Source organism: Palaemon carinicauda, chromosome 22 (assembly GCF_036898095.1).
Source record: "Palaemon carinicauda isolate YSFRI2023 chromosome 22, ASM3689809v2, whole genome shotgun sequence".
NCBI lineage: Eukaryota > Metazoa > Arthropoda > Malacostraca > Decapoda > Palaemonidae > Palaemon > Palaemon carinicauda.
This window is the reverse complement of record NC_090746.1, coordinates 87,741,389-87,763,080: the sequence shown is the minus strand read 5'-3', so window position 1 is coordinate 87,763,080 and position 21,692 is coordinate 87,741,389. Positions and strand designations below refer to the sequence as shown.

General features: G+C 40.0%; 1 protein-coding gene across 5 annotated transcripts in view; it reads left to right on the top strand.

Annotated features, from left to right (window-relative positions):
- kto (kohtalo) overlaps nt 1–21,692 on the top strand; it is a 276,697-nt gene that overhangs the window by 71,246 nt on the left and 183,759 nt on the right. For 3 of the 5 annotated variants that reach the window (XM_068346481.1, XM_068346480.1, XM_068346483.1), the window contains exon 11: nt 8,134–8,255. In XM_068346481.1, the coding sequence (XP_068202582.1) occupies nt 8,134–8,255 (122 nt within the window). The remainder of the gene's footprint in view (nt 1–8,133; nt 8,256–21,692) is intronic. The other 2 variants (XM_068346482.1, XM_068346484.1) reach the window with 1 other exon arrangement.

Genomic DNA, 21,692 nt, shown 5'->3' with positions numbered 1-21,692 from the left:
TATCACGGTTTCACTTTGCAGTAAGAGTAAATCGATTCTGACGTTTTGTTCATTCTTTCTTAGCTTAAATGTTTTAAATTCTAATTTAAAGGAACTTTTTATTTGAAAAACCTTTCAGTTTTTTCCTTTAGTCAAATAACATGTTTTTTTTTTTTGACGATATATAATTGGGCTCTTCTCTTAGGTGCGAAATCAAGAGAGAAAGAGAGAGAGAGATAGAGACGGAGGGAGAGAGAGGAGAGAAAACGTTCCGTTCAAGCGGGGTAACGTTGTTCTCGTGTTACTCTCGTCCCTAGTCTCTGTACGGGGAGGAAGGATAAAACGTTTTTAGGTTTTTATTCTCGTCCCCAGGCTATGTGCGGTGAGAGATTGAAAACGTAGTTATATGAACTAGTGTTTAGTCTCTTTCCCAGCCACTGATTTTTCTTTTTATCTTAAAATATGTTTTCTGTTTTTTGCTGGTATTATGAGCTTGCATTATACGACTAATTTCGCAATTACTACCTTTTAATGAAGGGTAGAATTGCGTGTTTCAGGTAGAAATAAGTGCAAAACAGAAAATCGAAGTGATAAAGTGATATGCGCAAAGTGTTACAGTGTTGCGTCCGAGGCGCAAAGTGTTACAGTGTTGCGTCCGAGGGTTCGTCTGTTCGTGCCTGTCGTTCACCTAGTCCGGGACCTCTTGCAAGCTCCCAAGCCCAGGGGAGAAGTAATGTCAAACGACTTATGGGTTCGAGAGGCCTTGACCAACGAACAGACGTTTTCCCTCTATGGTATCGGGTGTTTCTTACCAAGATCTCCCCTACCATAAGACGAGAGAGACGTTGTTTCTCCTCGCCATCCGTAGGCTTTTCGCATAAGAAACCTGTCACAAGGTTTCGAAGCCCTTAAGCGAAAGTCAGTCCTTTCAGGACAGGTCCAGCGTCCTGGTTACAGCCATTAGGACAGCTCTGACCCTATGCAGTCATCGGATAACTGCTCGCCGCCTAACAAAAGCGTAACACAGACTCCGAAAGTCTTTTTTTGTAGGCAAAGTGTTGCGGTCACAGACGTTACCCTCGTCTATTACCACAACCATTTCCGTTGATCCTTAAGGGGTTGTATGGCAAACATGCAGTATATGCTTGCCTCCCTTATGGAAGACTATTCTGCCGATTAGTCCGTTGAGTCTAGCCGTTTATCTCATCGATATCCTGGCTTTCAGCCAACCTAACGTTCCTTTGTGCTTACTGTTGACGTTGGCGTAGCTTAGTCACGTCAGTCAGGTTGTTTAGAACCACACTCGATGCGGTCTCGTGTGGTTTTTCAGCCGCATTTGGACGTTAGGCCACTGGCTGATGCTCCTGTTGACGTTCTAGACGTTCACTAACAATCGGAGTTGACTTGTTTTGACGCTGTGCGTCAGCCTCCGCATTCTAGAGTTGTTTTGACTGCTCAGTCTAGGCAGTCAAAGCAGTCTCGAGTGGACGCTGTACGTCCTCACGCACCTGTTGTGGTTGACAGTTCAGTTGTTGACAGTTCACAGACTGTCAAGCAGTTACATGACGTTGCGTTCTGGTCCGCTACTAATGCACCAGTGAGAGACTCAGCTTTTATTGGACAAGGTTCCTGTAGATGAGGAAGTTGCTGTTCTCCCTCCTACTGATATTCCCTTGAGGACTCTGTCAGATGGAGAGGAGCCTTAAGCTGCTTAGCCTCCTATGGACTTTAATTAAATCATGATGATTTTTTTAAGGATCTTCGTCCGGATCTTGTAACTGCTGCTCCTCGTTCGCCTAAACGTCAGAGCTTACACTAGGCCTAGCTACTTCGAAGCCGTTGTTTTTAAGCTAGTGCTCTCTCGCTCTCCTAGAGAGCGTTACGTTGGCTAGGCGACTGGTTTTTCACCAGGAGGAGTTTGGGGGATACAGCCTTTGCTTTCCCTTCTTTTAAACTGGTTTATAGAGCGAGAGTCTGATATGACACGAGAGAAGTTCTCGGCCTGGGAGTTCATGCCTCTGCCCAGATAGACTTCTCAATTCTGGTAGACTCTCCCTGGCGCCTAGCCAGGAGACGCTCCAAGTTGTTTACAGGTCAACTTCTCAGAGGGATGGTAAACGGTTCCGCCTCAGTCGCTAACCCCGTCTGTTGCCACACCTGCTCCCGTAGACCCTAAATGGGCTTTGCTGCAAGACATGCAGTCCAAGCTTGCGTCCTTGATAGAGGACTTAAATGCGGAGAAGAACCTTCTGGCCAACAACCTTCCAACAGGTCGGTTGTGCGCCCTGTTGACGCTGAGGTAACCTACTCGCGTCTGCCAGTTGAGGTGGTTCCTCCACCGATGCGACCCAGTGTGGGTTGCCAGCCGCACGTTGACGTTAAGCGACGCTCGGAGGTGGTTGTTGACGTTCAGGACGTTCAACAACCAGCAGAGGTGACTTGTTGTGACGCAGTGCGTCAACCTCAGCAACCCGGTAGGGTGTTGACTGCACAACCCAGACGGTCTAGACAGTTTCGGGTTGACGCTGTGCTTCCTCGCGCACCCATGGTTGTTGACAGTTCACAGACTGTGCAGCAGTTCCATGATATTGCGTCCGGCTCCGTCACGCATCCACCAGTGCGACCGGATTCAGCGAGCCAGACGTTGCCCACTCCGTTGCCGTTTCCTCATCAGTTTCGGATGAGGAACCCTCTGATGAGGACGTTGCTGAACAACAAGACGATCAGCCCCCAGCCCTGCTATCCATCCAGAAGATGCTGAAGAAGGAATGCTGCTCAGTCAGGCTGTGGATGAGTCTGGTAGGGACGCTGTCATCCGTGGATCAATTTGTGTCACTAGGAAGACTACACCTCCGTCCTCTTCTATACCATCTAGCTTTTCACTGGAAAAAGGACAAGACGCTAGAAGCGGTCTCGATCCCGGTTTCCGAAAAGATAAAGTCTTGTCTGACTTGGTGAAAGGACAATATCAACCTAAGAGAGGGTCTTCCCCTGACTGTTCAGACTCCCAACCACGTTCTCTTCTCGGACGCATCGGACGTAGGCTGGGGTGCAACATTAGACGGTCGGGAATGCTCGGGAATATGGAACTCGAGTCAAAGGACAATGCATTCCAATATTTTGCTCATCAATCCCGGACCCAGCAGCAGTTCATATAGATGCCTTTCTCCTAGATTGGTCACATCTAGATCTATATGCATTCCCTCCGTTCAAGATTGTCAACAAGGTACTGCAGAAGTTCGCCTCTCACGAAGGGACAAGGTTGACGCTAGTTGCTTCCCTCTGGCCCGCGAGAGAATGGTTCACCGAGGTACTTCGATGGCTAGTAGACGTTCCCAGAACACTTCCCCTAAGGGTGGACCTTCTACGTCAGCCACACGTAAAGAAGGTACACCAAGGCCTCCACGCTCTTCGTCTGACTGCCTTCAGACTATCGAAAGACTCTCGAGAGCTAGAGGCTTTTCGAAGGAGGCAGCCAGAGCGATTGCTAGAGCAAGGAGAACATCCACCCTTAGAGTCTACCAATCGAAGTGGGAAATCTTCCGAAACTGGTGCAAATCAGTATTCGTATCCTCGACCAGTACCTCTGTAACTCAAATAGCTGACTTCCTCTTATATCTGAGGAAAGAACGATCTCTTTCAGCTCCCACTATTAAGGGTTACAGAAGCATGTTGGCATCAGTCTTCCGTCACAGAGGCTTAGATCTTTCCAACAATAAAGATCTACAGGACCTCCTTAAGTCTTTTGAGACCACGAAGGAGCGTCGTTTGGTTACACCTGGTTGGAATTTAGACGTGGTACTAAGATTCCTTATGTCAGACAGGTTCGAACAGCTACAATCAGCCTCCCTGAAAGATCTCACCTTAAAGACTCTTTTCCTGGTATGCTTAGCCACAGCTAAAAGAGTCAGTGAGATTCATGCCTTCAGCAAGAACATCGGATTCTCATCTGAAACGGCTACATGTTTTCTACAACTTGGTTTTCTAGCCAAAAACGAGCTGCCTTCTCGACCTTGGCCAAAATCGTTCGATATTCCAAACTTATCGTATGGTTGGAAATGAACTAGAAAGAGTCTTATGCCCTGTAAGAGCTCTTAAGTTCTATTTAAAACGAACTAAACCTTTACGAGGCCCGTCTGAAGCTTTATGGTGTTCAGTTAAGAAACCATCTTTGCCTATGTCAAAGAATGCTTTATCCTATTTTATCAGACTGTTAATACGAGAAGCTCATTCCCATCTGAATGAGGAAGACCAAGCTTTGCTGAAGGTAAGGACACACGAAGTTAGAGCTGTCGCAACTTCCGTGGCCTTTAAACAAAATAGATCTCTGCGAAGTATAATCGACGCAACCTATTGGAAAAGCAAGTCAGTGTTCGCGTCTTTTTATCTTAAGAATGTCCAGTCTCTTTACGAGAACTGCTACACTCTGGGACCATTCGTAGCAACGAGTGCAGTAGTGGGTGAGGGCTCAACCACTACAATTCCCTAACTCCATAACCTTTTTAATCTTTCTCTTGAAATGTTTTATTGTTGTTTTTGGGTTGTCCGGAAGGCTAAGAAGCCTTTCGCATCCTACTTGATTTGGCGGGTGGTCAAAGTCATTTCTTGAGAAGCGCCTAGATTAGAGGTTTTGATGAGGTCCTGTTGTATGGGTTGCAACCCTTGATACTTCAGCTCCTAGGGGTCGCTCAGCATCCTAAGAGGATCGCGAGGCTCCGTAAGGAAGACATACTTAAAAAGGCAGAGTAATTGTTCAAGTCGACTTCCTTACCAGGTACTTATTTATTTTAAGTTTGTTATTTTGATAACTGCTAAAATGAAATAAAAAATCCTTAGCTCATAATAATGTAAACATATATTGCTGGTCTCTACCCCCCCCCCTGGATGTGAATCAGCTTATATAATCACCGGCTAAGTTAAATATTGAAAAATGTTATTTTTATAATAAAATAAATTTTTGAATATACTTACCCGGTGATTATATATTAAAGGACCCTCCCTTCCTCCCCAATAGAGACGCAGTGGACCGAGGAGAAAATTGAGTTCTTTGTTTACATTGAGTACTGAGTACCTGCACGACAGATGGCGCTGTTGAAGTACACCCCCTACCTGCATAGCGATCGCTGGCGGATTTTTAACGTAGAGTTTTCTGTCGAGCAACAGAGTTGCAGCTTATATAATCACCGGGTAAGTATATTCAAAAATTTATTTTATTATAAAAATAACATTTTTCATTTTTGTACTAATTTGTTTATTTTTACAAAATCTCTGTGTTCTTTTTTTCCATTCTCATTGTTTACTCATTGTCAGCTGTTCACAAACTACCAGTAACAAAAATATGCGCACCAAAGAACAAAGCAATAGTAACTAAAAGACAGTACTATCAGCACAGTAATGTCCTACACCTTTTTTTTATTTATTTATTATCAATTACTAATGTATGCTTGAATCAATCTCTCTCTCTCTCTCTCTCTCTCTCTCTCTCTCTCTCTCTCTCTCTCTCTCTCTCTCTCTCTCTCTCTCTCTCTCTCTCTCAAGAACAAATACATATGAATTGTTTGATATATACTGTTTACATAAGAATTATTTGATATATACTGTACAGTACATGTGCAGGTTACAATATTTGATGCCAAGGTGATCTTTATTTTGACTGAATCTTAGCCTGTTGTTTGGTGTGATCCATAGATCCTAGAACCCAGTAACTGTTTGATGCGTGAATTTGTAGAGTAGTTTTTCCTTTTCTCCCTCTCTCTCTCTCTATCCATAAGAGCTGTCACTAATTTTTCACAATATTCATATTGCTAATGGTGACACATGCTTATTTTGCATATTTTAAAACTTTTGGTAATTTTAAGAACTGATCAGATTACGTGCCCATATACTGTAGTTATTTTTACCTGTTAAGGATGGTCAGAAGTTTTAAAAATCTTATGCAACATTAATAACGAACTAATTGAACGATGGTGCCAGGAATTGATATGTAGATCAGGAATATTATTATTATTATTATTATTATTATTATTATTATTATTACTTGCTAAGCTACAACCCTAGTTGGAAAAGCAGAATGCTATAAGCCCAGGGGCCTCAACAGGGAAAATAACCCAGTGAGGAAAGGAAACAAGGAAAAATAAAGTATTTTAAGAAGAGTAACAACAATAAAATAAATATTGCCTATATAAACTATAAAAACTTTTAACAAAACAAGAGGAAGAGAAATCAGATAAAATAGTGTGCCTGAGTGTACCCTCAAGCAAGAGAACTCTAACCCAAGACAGTGGAAGACCATGGTACAGAGGCTAGGGCATTACCCAAGACTAGAGAACAATGGTTTGATTTTGGAGTGTCCTTCTCCTAGAAGAGCTGTTTACCATAGCTAAAGAGTCTCTTCTACCCTTACCAAGAGGAAAGTAGCCACTGAATACGTACAGTGCAGTAGTTAACCCCTTGAGCAAAGAAGAATTGTTTAGAAATGTAATAGACTGTAAGTTCCTGCCCAACAAATTAAGAGGAGATTTGACAGCTGAAGACCAGACTGGAGAACAATACTCAAAACAAGGTAGAATGAAAGAATTAAAACACTTCTTCTCTTGTCAGAGTTTCCAAGAAGGTTGCTATAGAACCAATATAGTCAGCCAACCAAATCTAAGGTGATTCTTCCAAACCCATCCGTGCTCCATTTAACCGTATGGAGACTGTCCATCTCATTATCAGAACCTATGGTATTTGCAGCCCTCTAGATTGTTTTTAATGTTTCTGAAAGATAGCTTACTATAATTTTATTTAAAAAAAAAACACTGGAATGGTGATAATCTAACAGTGTTAGGATATGGGGATTTTTTTTTATTTTGTCCTCTTATGTAAAGAAGTTTCAATATCCTTTAAGGGACATAGATGAACAGTTAATTCTGTACTGAAGCATTTGAGATTAGATATATCGGTGAGTAAAACTAAGATGATGTTAAATGAAAATACAGAGACAACAAATAAGAGTTATGGATGAGTCTTTAGAGATTGTTAATGAATATACATACTTAGGACAGATAGTAAGTGTTTCCCCAGGCCACGAGACCAAAATTGAAAGAAGGATAAGCTTGGGATGAAGAGCATGTAGTAAAAAAATCGACATTAATTTGTTATGGAGGGTTATAATTCCAAATTGAACTCTGTCTAAAAATGCATGTAATTTTTACTTAAAAGTTTGCTCACAGAAACTAAGAATTCTATCCAAATTTTATAAAAGCCCTGAAAGTTGAGGTTTAGGATATGAAAGTACACCAAAATATCTAAATTTTTGCATAAATCTTTCTCTGGAAAATGTTTTAGAAGCAACTCAGTGGCATATCATATTGGTGATCGCTGAACATTATCTTAAAGAATCCTGGATTCTTTATCAAGAGTGTAAGGTTCTAGGTCCTATAGTGGCTTCTAGCTATATGATCTTTATTGTGCTGGTTGGTTCCTTGGAGGGGAGTGATATAGAAATTGAGATAAGAAATCATTTTTGTGTGTCAAGGTTTAGAAGCTGTATCAAAATAATAAATTATCATTTTTTAATTTTTGATTTTGACTCGTGAATCATAATAGAAAGTAATGAAATTGGTTTTGCAAATTCCTATCTTGTTGCCAGAATTAGGATGTAAAAAAAAATGCCAAGAAAAATTGTAAATGCAAAATATCTGTTGCAAAAGTCTTTGTTGTGAACCCATCTTTTGTCCTACCTCTGTTTAAATGCATATCATAGGTAAGTGCTGATCAGGTTAATATTGCAGAGAGTTAAACTGGAAGAGGTATTATATAGCACAAATTTTCAACAAAATCATCATATTCTTTGAGAAGTTAGTATGTAATCCATGACCTGGTGATTTTTGTTTATGGCTTTTAAAGTTAAGGGAGGAAGGCTGTCAATGAAGCAATTATGTTGGTAGCTGAGTGCAAGTGGAGTAGGGCATTGATGAAAATCTTACTACTATGCCATTAACTAAAAACCTGAAAGTAAGGAATAATAGTTGATGCAGTTGCATCAAGGGTAGAGTGGATAATAGGGAATTGATAGTATTCATTCAAATTTTAGTGATTCTAGTATATTGTATTTATCATATATCAATATGATTTTAAGTGATTGTACATTGTAATCTTGGAATTTTTCAGGTCTCAGCTACGGTCAATGGAGGAACATATTCGGCAAAGGAGTAGAGCTGCAGAAAACAGGTGGTCTTTAGATAAATACACAGTCAATGTCACAGGTAGTGTCAATTATCAGTCTGTCCAAGGTAAACACTTTACTTGTCTCTTTAAAGTTTCAGTAGTTTTATAGAAGCTTAACAAATATTCTTATTTGTTATACTAGTTGGTATTAAGTGGAATTGTTAATTTTGGTTGTATATAAAAGTGATTTATTGTGGAATATAATAAAGTCAAAAATACTACAAGCTTGATAAACACCATGACTAAATTGTAGAGCCCTTCTGTATCGTGTTACTTTTTAGAAGTCCATTTTATACACATTCATAAAATGTTATAAAAATATTAAACACCCTGAAGATTAACAAAGCCACACAGTAAAAGATCAGCGAAACTAGTAGCAATATTAGAGATTGGTATTTCTAAGCTTACTTATAAGGTCTGTGTTAGATTTGGAAAACTTGTGCACTTTAGGATTTTGAAGTTTTGAGGAATCAGTACACGGGGATTAAACCAATGATAATTGCCGGGTAAAGCAAAGGTTTTGAGCCCCTTGTAAGGTATTCAATTCTTTAATTTGATTTTATTTAAAGCATTGTAATCATATTTCACATTTAATTGAAATATTGACATTGCAAAAATGTTTTTGATGGCAATGAGAAATAACCACATTTTTTATATTTGAACCATGTGATACCAGAAGCTCTTACATTAGAGAAGATAGCTGCATTTATTTGAGTCTAAATCATAGATACTGTTTTCTATATACATACATTATTATTCAAATTCTAATTTCATAAAGTGAATATTTCCTTCCTGTGGACTAATTAATTTTATAAATGTACAGTATATGAGGTCTGTCTTAAAACTATCGGACCTTTTGCTGGAAAATAATATGTTATATACCTGATGTGATTGGAACCCTAATCCCCTTCAAAGTAGACCCTTTGCTTGTGTACACACTTAGCCCACTGATCCTTCTACTGCTGAAATCACATCTAGTAGGCTTCGATTGGAATGGTGTTCATATCTGACGTTGTGTTTTGGATTATCTCTTCTCTACTCTCAAAATGGGATCCTTTCAATGGCATTTTCAATTTTAGAAATGACCAAAAGTCGCAAGGAGCCACATCTGGAGACTAGGGAGGTATGTTAATGACTGGAATTTTATGTTTGGCCAAGAAATTCTGGATTAGGTGCCAAAAAAAAAATTGGCATTTGCATCATGACAATGCTCCAACTTATTCATCCTACCTTATCCAAAAATTCTTGTCCAAACATGGAATTCTAGTCATTAACCAGCCTTCCTCCTACTTTCCAAACATGGCTTCCTGCAACTCTTCGTTGTTTTTGAAATTGAAGGCAACATTGAAAATATCCTGTTTTGAGAGTAGAGAAGAGATATTGCAAAGCGCAACAGCAGAGATGAACACCATTCTAATTGAAGCCTATCAGAAGTTTTTTAGCACTAGAAGGATCAGTGGAAAAGTGTGTACAAGTGCAAGGGGTCTACTTTGAAGGGGATTATGGTCATAATCCCATCAGGTATGCGATACTGTATATTTTCCTGACCAAAGGTCGGATACTTTTCAGAAAGACCTCGTTTGGTCAAATTCTTCAGTGGTAAACTTATAATTTCTATGAAACTCCCCTTATGTTCTAATTGCTTCTTTTCCTAATGCTTGGTTTATTGACATTACCCCTAAAATTTAAAAAAAAAAAATAACCATTTTCTTTTATCAATTTCTTTCCACTTAATAGACACATGCCTCTAGTAAAGTACTGTAATGAGAAACACTGGCGGTAAATGGCAAGAAACAAAGAGCCAGGGCCTGTTCTTTTAGTTTCTTTGTCACCTTCAGTATATTTTGCATTAAGTTTCATTGCATTTTAAATTGTTTTCCTCTGGAATTTTAGTAACTACTGCACAAGGATAGTGCTCCAATTTAAATAACTGCTTTGAGGAATGTCATTGCTTCACTATTCCTCACAAGGAAAATATGTTTCAAGTTAAAGTGGTAATGAAAATTACCTTTAGTTCAGGGGGAAATCCAGGGAAGGCAAGTTTTGGTGTGTATAGCAAGAATGGTGACAAATATGACACGCCAGCACGGTTCTCAAAGTTTTATGGTGTGCTTCAAAGCTTTTAACTTAGTAAATTTAGCTTCCCCAGTTTAATCTCAGAAGACCAGTGTGTCTTTTCTTGGCCAGTTGCTAACCCATACTTGACTAAGGTATAGAGTAATAGTGTTCTATTCAGTAAGGGTTCTGAATTTTCACTGCTCATTAAAGAGTCGAGATTTCGAATTACTCTAGTTCCTTCTGTTCCTAAACTCTTGCATTTCTTTATTCCTAGTCACTATTTTAAGCAGAAGACTGAGTTGGTAGTCTAGATCCTAATATCCTTCCACTCTAGAGTAAGCAAGTTTAAGCAACCTCGTTTCTCATTTGTGGATAGCATTTCAGAATGTATGATTTTCTTAGCTCTTTGATGTTGGTGATGATTTAGCTGGAGGTGGTCTGTTTTAATCATGTTATGAATGGCAGTCCACTTGGTAGCTCTGTCATTTGCTCATCACTGGTTAACGTTAGTTGGGCATTGGTAAACACTAATGCCTTTGACCGAAATGCGTCTTACTTGGAAGAAAATTTAAAGTAATAGAAGGATAATTTCTATTCACTGAAAAAATATAGAAAAGATTAAGGAATATATCATATTGGAGAAAGGAAAATTATAAAAAGGTAGAATTACGCATAACTAAAATGCATGGCAAGTACCATGACCCTGAAAGTTCAAAAACTGGACCAGAGTAAATGAGCTTCAGCTCCCTTGCCAGTTATCAATACTGTAAACGAACAGGTAGCTGTCCTTAAGATTTGATTAATCCTTCTTTGTAGGAAGATGGCGATGAACAAAACATTAATTACATAACTTTTAAACCTTATGCTGTTATTAAAAAGATATTCAATCTTAGCCTTTAAGGGATTTAGATCAATGCTTAGTTTTTTTACTTAAGCATCTGGCTTCCTCAGTTTTAAGTCAGGATGATATAAAAATAAAAGGCCTTCTTAACAGTTGTACTCATACCTTTTTGGTTGATATGGTAGATAAGGATTATGAGAATACATTTTTTTCGCCCAACAAGAGCAGGTACGATGCTTTAATAGGGGGGCTAATATTATGAATGCATTCCCTAATACTGTATGTTTTTTTGAGATTAGTTTCCTTTATAAACCAATGTAAAAAGATGAAATGTCTTGATTAAGGAGCTGATTGTCTATTCTCAGGCCTTATTGGACGAATATTCATTGCTTGTTTTGAAGGTTTTTATCCGAGCAGTAGCCACTGCTCTCAATTTTATAATTTTATCTTTTGAAGTTCTCACAGTTGCTCAATAGATATCTTAATATGTATCTGCTAATAGTTCTTTAAAGAGACTCTTCTATGAATTCAAAGACATCTGGTCTTGGCCCAACAATTTAGGTAAAGGATGTATTGAAATATTGTTTTTTGCTGTTTTGTATTTCATCAATTTCATTATGATCGAATATTCAGTATCTCAAATTCATAGTGAAATTTGTTGTTGAGTTACAAAATTCAAATAAGTATGTTCAGTTAGCATATTGTCAGGATCCAAAATTATTCATTTGGTTTATGCTGTATCCAATCATGCCTATAGTTAAATGATTTTTTATTAATGATTTTGAAATGACAGGAAATTAAAAAGGATTATTGAGTGGTGACCATGACGTCATTCGTCAAATAATTTGAAATGAAAAAGAAAGAGAGGGACTTTGTAGCATTAATGGCATGAGCATACATTAGATTTCATGGTGAAGTTCTCATTTGTATTCTCCCCATTAGTGAGGGCTGAGGTATTAAAGGAAGGTGGTGTGAATGTGCTGGAATGGTTGGTGAGATTGCTTGATATATGTTTTATGTTGTCAGTGGTGCAAGTTTACTGGGTGTCTTTGTGTGTATTGTTCTGCTATACAAAGGTAAGGGAGATGAGCATGGTTGTTGCAAGTTTAGGGGTATTAGGGTGGTGTGTGTGGTTGGAAAAGTGTATGGTAGTGTTAATTAAAAGGATTAAGGATAAAACAGAGGAAGCAATTTTAGAAGTACAGGGTGGCTTTAGAAAAAGTAGGGTATGCATGAATCAGATTTTTATAATTAAGCAGATATGCAAGAAATATATGGCAACAGGTAAGGAGGTATATTTTGCATTTATAGATCTGGAGAAAGCTTATGATAGAGATGATTTGGATGCAATGTGGAATGTAATGGGGTTATATGGAATGGGTGGAAGGTTATTGCAAAGAGTGAAGAATTTATATATAGGCAGTAAAGTGTGTGTTAGGATAGGGAATGAAGTAAGTTGTTTTCACTGAGAGAGGGCCAAGACAGGGATGTATAATGTCATCATGGTTGTTCAATTTGTTAATGGAGCTTCAAGAGAGATGAATGCTCAAGTGCTTAGTCAAGGATTGAAATTGATAGGTGAGAGTGAACGGGAGAGGGAGGTAAATTGGTGGTTGTTTGCAGATGATACTGTATTGGTTGCAGACTTGGAGGAGAAGCTGTGTTGATTAGTGACAGAGTTTGGAAGTGTGTGTGAGAGAAGGAAGTTGCTAGTTATTGTGGGTAAGAGTAAGGTTTTGAGGTGCACGAGAAGGCAGGGTGGTGCTAGATTAAATGTCATGTTGAATAGAGAGTTACTTGAGGAAAAGGTCAGTGTAAGTACTTGAGTTCTGTTGTTGCTTCAAATGGTGGAGTGTAAGCAGATGTACATCAGAGTGTCAATGAAGGATGTAAAGTGTTGGGAACATTAAAGAGAGTAGTAAAGAATAGGGAGTTAGGGATGAATGTAAAGAGAATTCTGTATGAGAAAGTGATTGTACCAACTGTGATGTATGCTTCGGAGTTGTGGGGAATGAAAGTAACTGAGAGACAGAAATTGAAAGTGTTTGAGATGAAGTGTCTGAGGAGTATGGCTGGTGTATCTCAATTGGATAGAGTTAGGTATGATGTAGTAAGAGTGAGAATGGGTGTGAGGAATTAATTTAACAGCTAGATTGATTGATTGATTGATTTGAAGTTTTCTGCTAGAGTTGATATGAATGTGTCAAGGTGGTTTGGCTAAATAGGGAGTATGGAAAATGGTCATTGCTGAAGGAGGTGATATATGCAAGAGTTGATGGAAGAAGTGCATGAGGAAGGCCAAGGTTTGGGTGGATGGATGGATGGAAAAAAGGGGTAGGTGACAGGACGTTAGGTGTGAGAGAGGCAAAAGATTATGCTAGGAGTAGAAATAATTGGCAAGCAATACAGATGCAGTTCTGATAGGCAGTAGGGGTGTCACCATATGAAGCTTCATTTGTGGTGGAAGATGGGGAGGGGAAGGAGGAACAAGGAAAAAAAAAAACCCTTTTATTTTCTTTTGCATCATGTCTACCTCCCCAAATTGGGGGAAATGCCATGGTAGGTAGAGAGATGATAGTGAGTTGCAGGCTTTATTTAAACATGTAGGCTTTGGTCATTTTCTTCTATCTACTAAGTATTCTGACTAAGAATTATTGCAAAGCCATTAGGATGACTCCATTGTAAGGTTTCTTTTTTATTAGAATTAGTGGGTATATATTTCTAAATAGGACAGGTACTACTTGGTATTCTGTTCCCCTTTGTATTTGCCCCAGTAGGACGGTATTGCCGTGTGAGATGCACAATTACATTGGGATCTTTGTTGCTTTCCTACGGCCCCTAGATAGTATCTAGGGGCTGATATACTTGCTCTATTTCTATATCATTCTACTATATTGCCATCCCACTTTATTTCTTCTTTTTTGCTGTCCAGCCTTGTCTAACTTTCACTTCACAGTGTAATTGCGCAGATTTCTCTCTTTGCACTTGGGCAATGAATGGCCTGTCAGACACTAGCCTGGCTATAGGCAATTTCTATTTCAGTTACCGGTAGTTTTGTTGTCAAGGACTTGGGATTATTCTATGTCAGAGAATATAATGCCTTTCATAAAGAATAATCTTATTGGTCAAGCCCATGACATTTTAGAACAGTCCTAGCTTACTATTTCACAAGTTTAGAGCTCATTATATAATGGAGGCTACTACTAGACTCAATGAAATAATTATGATAGGGTAAAGTTGGGGCTGCAGCTGAGTAGTGTATTAAATCTGATTTTGCTTCTTCTTGTTATTTAGTTAATGCTTACAAGAATTTGTGTTGTCTGGGTCCTTTATTTTGTATTTTTGGTGAATAATCTGACTTGGGTATATGTCTCCTTATCTTACTTTCTTGCATAAAATTTTAGTGTTGTTATTTTAAGGATAATTATGTATATTTGTCTGATTTATGATTATTTATAATGACTTAAAATGACTTAGTTTCTTTTTGTAATATTTGAAATTGCTTTTATTAGAAGTCTATTTTGAATAGTCCTTTCACTTTTTTGCATAAATAAGAATGATAAGGCTCAGGTAGTATTTTGAGGGAAAAACTATACTTTTTAATGTAGCCATGGAGTTTTATTTGGTCATCCCATGTATGACTTATCCTGATATGTTCCTATGAATGGTGAGCGGAATTTATATTTTTTGATTCTGTGTTTATATTTTTTGATAGTCCTTTCCTTTCTATTTTGCATGCATGTTTGTTTGGTTATTGGGGCTTTACCCTTGTGTTACACGAGTACATTAACGTTGCTCTGGTATTAGTCCTTGGGAACCACAAAGTAGCCTAACCCAAAAATAGAGGTTTTGACAAAGGAAATATTATTTTTAGGGAGGTGCTGTGTGATGTGCAAGCCCCTCCCACCTCCCTAGACTCATGAAAGGAAGTGGAACATAAATGAGTCTCTCCAAATTTTAAAAATGGTGGCTGGGAGGTAGTCAAGTGCCTAAGTGGTATTGTCTCCAGTATTAATATTTGTCTTCGGTGATGAAGTGTCCATGGTTAGCTGACAAATTTAGGATTTTAGCTGCTGTAACAAATTTAATAGAGCCTGGACCTGTGTGTATCCCCTAAACTAACTGAGTCTTTGTTTTGCACATTGATACACTGGCCCTGGAGCTGGGAAGACAGTACCCTGTATATGTTTGATTTTTTGTCTCTTTGGATTTCCTGTTATACAGCTTTTAGCCCTCTGGTGATCTCAACTGTAACAAAATTGTTGTCTAGCCCAGGACTTTTGCTCAGGGTGCAATGATATTACTGTATGTGTCAACCTACTTATGGTGACATTTTGTACTATAACTAACAAGGAAATAGATATAAAAATAAACTGAAAATTGTATTAGAAAGCTGTATAAATTTTTTACATAGTACTTGTGGTTGCATTAACAGATTATGCCTTTCATATCCTCAGACGGTTAATATGAAAGTCCTTGCGGGACCACACAGCATCTCCCTTAAAATTGGGTTTTCCTTTGTCAAAACCATTTATTACTCACATTAATGATAGTTGTCTTCCATTCTTTTGATGTCATGTGGATTCCAGTGATAAACAGCTTACCATCCATTATTTTGTGTGTACCTCTCCTATGCTTCCTTTCCTGTCTCTATATCCTGTCGATTGTCTTACGTACTTTCATTTTTTATTGGTTTCAACCTTTTATACTAATGAAAATCACCCTGAGTGTACTTTTGAGTTACATGTTTGGTGTGCAAGTGAGAAATTTTGCTTCTAAAATCACAGTGGTCTATATTTTGAAGTATTCTTCACAGTAGCACCTTGGGTTAAGAGTTTAATTGATTCTGGGAGCAGAGGTTGCAACCTAAAATGTTCACATGCTAAAACAATATTTCCCATGAGAAATTGAAGAAATTCCTTCATTGCTTTCCACACTTCCATAAATACATATATACTTTGAACTCAATTTTAAAAGTTTTTAATGGTAATTACTCTATTTAGTAGCTGGTGTAGGGTGGCGTATATGTCATTTCTCACTCTAGCATGATGGAGTATGTGTATTACTGTAGCTGTACTTTTTTTATGGCTGGATTGACCTCATCCTGTACATAGAACTTCCTTGATTTGCACACTAGGAAAGGGTTTTATCATGGTGGAATGACACCTGTGAATATAATAATCCTCTGGTGTAGTATAGGCACATTTTTTTTTAACCTCATATCATAATTTCCCTAACACATCCATTTTTCCTTTTCCTTCTTCAAAAGCTTTTGACCATTTCCCCTTTTACAAAATAACTATTGTCTTCATCTGTCTCCTCCTTCATAAGATAAAAAATAGAGAGATTTAACAAGAACCTATGCTCAATTTTTTAGACATGGATGTAGTTTAAAAACTGAATGCAAACACTATACATTATGTTATTTATAGCGACATATCTCGGCTCGTATAAAACATTTAAAACATTAATTTGAGACTTGCAGATAGTACTTCTTCACACCCAAGTATCGCGTGATAGTCTCGTTTGTATAGTACTTGCCCACAAAAAATGCCCATGCCGCGCAAAATTTACTCGCCGGCTGGTGCAATGCTTGTAAACCAATTCAAAGTTGTATGCTCGTATTCAAAAGTTCCTCGTAACCCAAGGTACTACGGTAGTTTATTCAAAATTATAGTTAAAAGTTTGCAATCAGCTGTATTATATATATACTGTATGGACTGTACTGTTATGTGTACTAGTTCAACTGTGTTCTTTCGCTGGTTACTATGGAGAACATATAGAGTGTTTTACATCTTAATTAGGTTAAGTTATGGGATAACATCATGGATGTTTTGAGAAAGAAAAAAATAGTTGCCATGCAACTACAGTGCAGTATATGCTTATGAAAACTTGTTTGTATTGTGTGGCATTGTCTTGGCTTTACATATCATGTGGTTTATGTTTTATTTTCACTTGAGAAGTGTATGTTAATGGGAAGTAATCATCATCATCATCATCATCATAGGCAAGCTAGCCACCACAGGAAAAATAATATGACAAGAGTTCCAAGACAAGCAATTAGATGGATGGTAGAGGCAAAAGGTACCAGGACTCATTGAACCATATTATTTTACCATAAAGCAATATCTAGACTCTAGAGTAAGGACAGTGGCAGGTGTATTATGAGAATTTGAATTGTTTTTATGTTCATCAAGAATCAGCAATGATTAGTTTTATGTTTATCATAATAGAGAAAAGAACTATAAAGAAGTGCAGAAAGGAATGCTGTCATGAGCTGCTGAAAGCAAATAATCTAGTACTAACAGTTAAATCAGAGGAAGAATTTGCATTGATATTTGAAAGGTGCAGAGGAGAGGCTAGAATCTAATTAGCAAAAACAAAACAGATCTTATGGTGGCGGGAAAAGAAGAAATGGAGAAAACACAGTTAGGAAAAGTGGCCATTTTAATGTTGTGGTAGGTGTGATAACAAGTTTTCAATATTAAACTTACCCGATAATCATGTAGCTGTCAACTCCGTTGCCCGACAGAATTCTATGGAGGGATACGCCAGCTATCACAATACTAGAAGGGGGTGTATTTACCAGCGCCACCTGTGGCCAGGTACTCAAGTACTTCTTGTTGACACCTCCTCAATTATTCCTCTGTCGTGCTTCCGGCAAGACGTTCTGGGATACGCTTATGTTCTTGGAGTATTTTCACGACTTTGGTGAAGTATTTCTCTTTGATTTCGGCTGTCGCTTTACTGGAAAACTTCTATATTAGCTTAGTTAGCTTTTGGAATTAATTTGATTAATTTTGGTGACGAGAGAGTATGAACTCTCGTTCACCTTTCAATGGCCGACCCTTCCCTTAGACGGAAGTGTTGGTGTCTAAGAGAGTATAGACTCTCTTTCTTAATTTTGCTTAACAAAGTTATAGATTTATTTTATATCTCTCCGCCTCTTATAGGCCTCTTCGATTAACTTCCTTTTATTATAAACTCATTAAAATTAATTTTTATATTTGTTTATATTCGACCTTCCTAATAGTAGGCGGTCTTTTACCGAAGTTAATAAACTTTGAGCCCGTCATTTCGGTTTTACCTGTTAACATATTATGCTATTTCCGCCACAGAGTTTGAAAGATTTTCTTTGACAGTCTCGTACTGTTTTCAAAGCTGAACTAACGTTTTGTTTTGTCTCTGCAGTTGTTGACGTTCAGAACGTTCAACTTGCACTCTATCGTTACGATAGAGAAAGAATGTTCACGGTTTCACGTTGCAGTAAGAGTAACCGTGTCTAGCGTTTTGTTCATTCTTTCTTAACTTAATGGTTTTGATCCTAATAAAGGAACTTTTCAGTTTTTTTTCCTTTAACAATAATATGTTCTAACGATATATATGATTGGGCTCTTCTCTCAGGTTCTAAGTCAAGAGAGAGAGAGAGAGAGAGAGAGAGAGATAGAGACGGAGGGAGAAAGAGGATAAACGTTTCATTCAAGCCTGCCAGGCGTACGAGTAACGTCATTATCGATTTTTGCTCTTCTCCCTAGTCTCTTTAGGGGAAGAAACTAAACGTTTCTAGAGTGATCTAGTGTTTAGTCTCTTTCCAACCACTGATTTATCTTTCATTAGATTTTTCTGTTACATTGTAATTCTGTTTTCGCAATTACTAACTTTGAGAAAGGATAGAATTGCGTATTTCAGGTACAAACCACTTAAGTTTCGAGTTCAGTGAAATAAGTGCAAACAGAAATCAAAGTGATAAGTGATTAGTGCGTGAGGGTACTTTTGTGCGCGCCAGTCGTCCTCCCAGTCCGGGACCTCTTGCAAGCTCCCAAGCCCAGGGGAGAAGCAATGTCGAAGGGCATAAGGGTTCAGCAGGCCTTGATCGGTGCACAGAAGTATTCTCGGTGGTTGTGGGCGTGTCTTACCGAGACCGTCACTCCCACCCGCAGACGATTGAGCCCTTATTTTGCTCGTCTGCAGAAGAGATTAGGGGAGAAAATAAAGGCAGAGTAACGCTGGTCTCAGGTCTCAAGACTTCTTAAACGTTAAGTCCAGACCTATGCCAGACGTACGAAGTTAAAGTTCACAACCCGAATGCAGTCGTTGGGTTAGCTCTGACTCTCCTAAGTCATCAGTTGATTACACTCCGACTAAGAGGAGTAAGGTTCTGCCACAACAGATCTCTGCTGTTAAGGCTTTACCTCAGCAGAACTTAGTGTCTGCCGACCCCAAGTTAACTCTACTGCAGTCCATACAGTCACAACTTTCGGTCTTGATGCGTGAGTGTCGGGCTGAGAGTGTTGCACCGCCTGCACTCCCTCCACCTGTTCTCGCTGCACCTGTGCTCGCCCAGCCTGCACCTGCTCCGCCTGTGCTCGCCCAGCCTGCACCTGCTCCGCCTGGTCGCAGCACCATCTGCCAGGCGTACGATGTTGTGAACTCTACTACAGTCCATGCAAGCACAGCTTTCGGACTTGATGAGTGAGTGTCGGGCTGAGAGTGTTGCTCCACCGCCTCCGCCTACACTCCCTCCTCCTACACTCGCTCCGCCTGATCACAGTACCATCTGCCAGGCGTATGATGTTGTGGACTCTACTACAGTCCATGCAAGCACAGCTTTCGGACTTGATGCGTGAGTGTCGTGCTGAGAGTGTTGCACCTCCTGCACCTGTGGTGCACCAACCTCCTGCACCCGTTCAGCCTGTGCTGCACCCGCCTGCACCGGTGGTGCACCAACCTCCTGCACCCGTTCAGCCTGTGCTGCACCCGCCTGCACCGGTGGTGCACCAACCTCCTGCACCCGTTCAGCCTATGCTGCACCCGCCTGCACCGGTGGTGCACCAACCTCCTGCACCCGTTCAGCCTGTGCTGCACCCGCCTGCACTCGCTGCACCCAGTCGCAGCTCCATCTGCCAGGCGTACGATGTTGAACCACTTTCGGAGTTTGCTGTTCACAGTGTTGTTCAGCCTCAGCCTTCTTTAAGGCAACCCTTGCTTTGGGATCAGGAGAGTTACACTCTTCCTCCTCCTCCCCTTGCTGCTCCTCCAGTGGTGCAACTCTCGGTTGGGGTACAACAACCTCTCCCCTCCGTGAGTCTGTCTGCTCAACCAGCGCTGCACCGAGTTCAACCCTCATCTAGGCAAGCTCATCTACACCATGCACTTGCGCCTCAGGAGCCTCAGCTTGCTAGAACTTTACCTTGTTCTGCGCAGCCTCAACCTTCTCATGCTCCACTCATCTCTCAGGAACAGGAACGGACTACTCCGCCTCCGTCCTCCGCTTAGCTGGTACAATCCTTGGGTGCAACTCTTGCTAGGAGTCAACCTCCTTCACCCTTGCACCTGCCTTCTGCTCCGTCTGTTGTTCAGCCTATGCAGTCTGAACCTCAGGTTTTCCCTCAAGTTGAGGAAACCTCTGTTGTTGTTCCAGCTCGTTCTGACTCTGCTGTTCAGCATACCATGGTTTAAACCCCATGCAAGCATGCATTAAGCACTCTAGCACTGGTCATGGAATTTCTGAGAAATGTTAAACGCCATGCACACGCTCTGCTTTCCTTTCAGCAGGCTCTGCTTACAGCAGGCTCTACTTCCTACATGCTCAGCATTCAGCATGCTCTGCATTCAGCATGCTCTGCATACAACATGCTCTGCATACAGCATGCTCTGCATTCAGCATGCTCTGCATACAGCATACTCTGCATACATCATGCTCTGCATACCTTACCGCATGCTTCTCAACACATCTTGGGTTGTTGCCAACTCACTAGACTGTCAAGCAGTTTCATAACGTTGCCTTCTAGTCTGCTGCTTTGCACCAGTGAACCCTCACTCAGAGAACTTAGCTTTTCTAGGATAAGGTCCCTGTAGATGAGAAAGTTCTTTTCTCCCTCCTTCTGATATTCCCTTGAGGACTCTGTCATTTGGAGGGAGCCTTTAGCTGCATAACCTCTTATGGACTTTTATTTAAGCATAACATGCTTACAGGGAAGGTAATGGTTACACTTCAGCCGCTAATCCCGTCTGTTACCACACCTGCTCCCATAGACCTTGAGCTGTGTTGCATGACATGCAGTCCAAGCTTAGTCCTTGTTAGAGGATTTTTTGTTTACGGAGTCAATGTGTCACGGGGAAGACGTTCAACAACCAACAGAAGGGACTTGTTGTGACGCAGTGGGCAACCTCAGCAACCCGTTAAGGAGTTGTCTGTACGACCCAGACAGTCTAGACAGATTCGGGTTGTCACTGTACTTCCTCGCTTGCCCATGATTGACAGTTTACAGACTGTGCAGCAGTATCATGATCTTGTGTCCGGCTCCGTCAGACGACTGGCTTTTAAGAGCTCCCTCAAGTCGTCGCTGTCTGGAGATTTTCAAATGGACTATGGATCTGACCAAGGAACTGGGCCTCCTGGTCAATTTTGAGGAGTCTCAGCTCGTTCCATCCCAGACCATTGTCTCCTTGGGTATGGATCTTCAGAGTCGAGCTTTTCGGACTTGTCCGTCGGCCCCAAGGATCTTCCAAGCCCTAGAATGCATCCAGAGCATGCTGAGAAGGAACCGATGCTTAGTCAGGCAGTGGATGAGTCTAACAGGGACACTTTCATCGCTGGCCC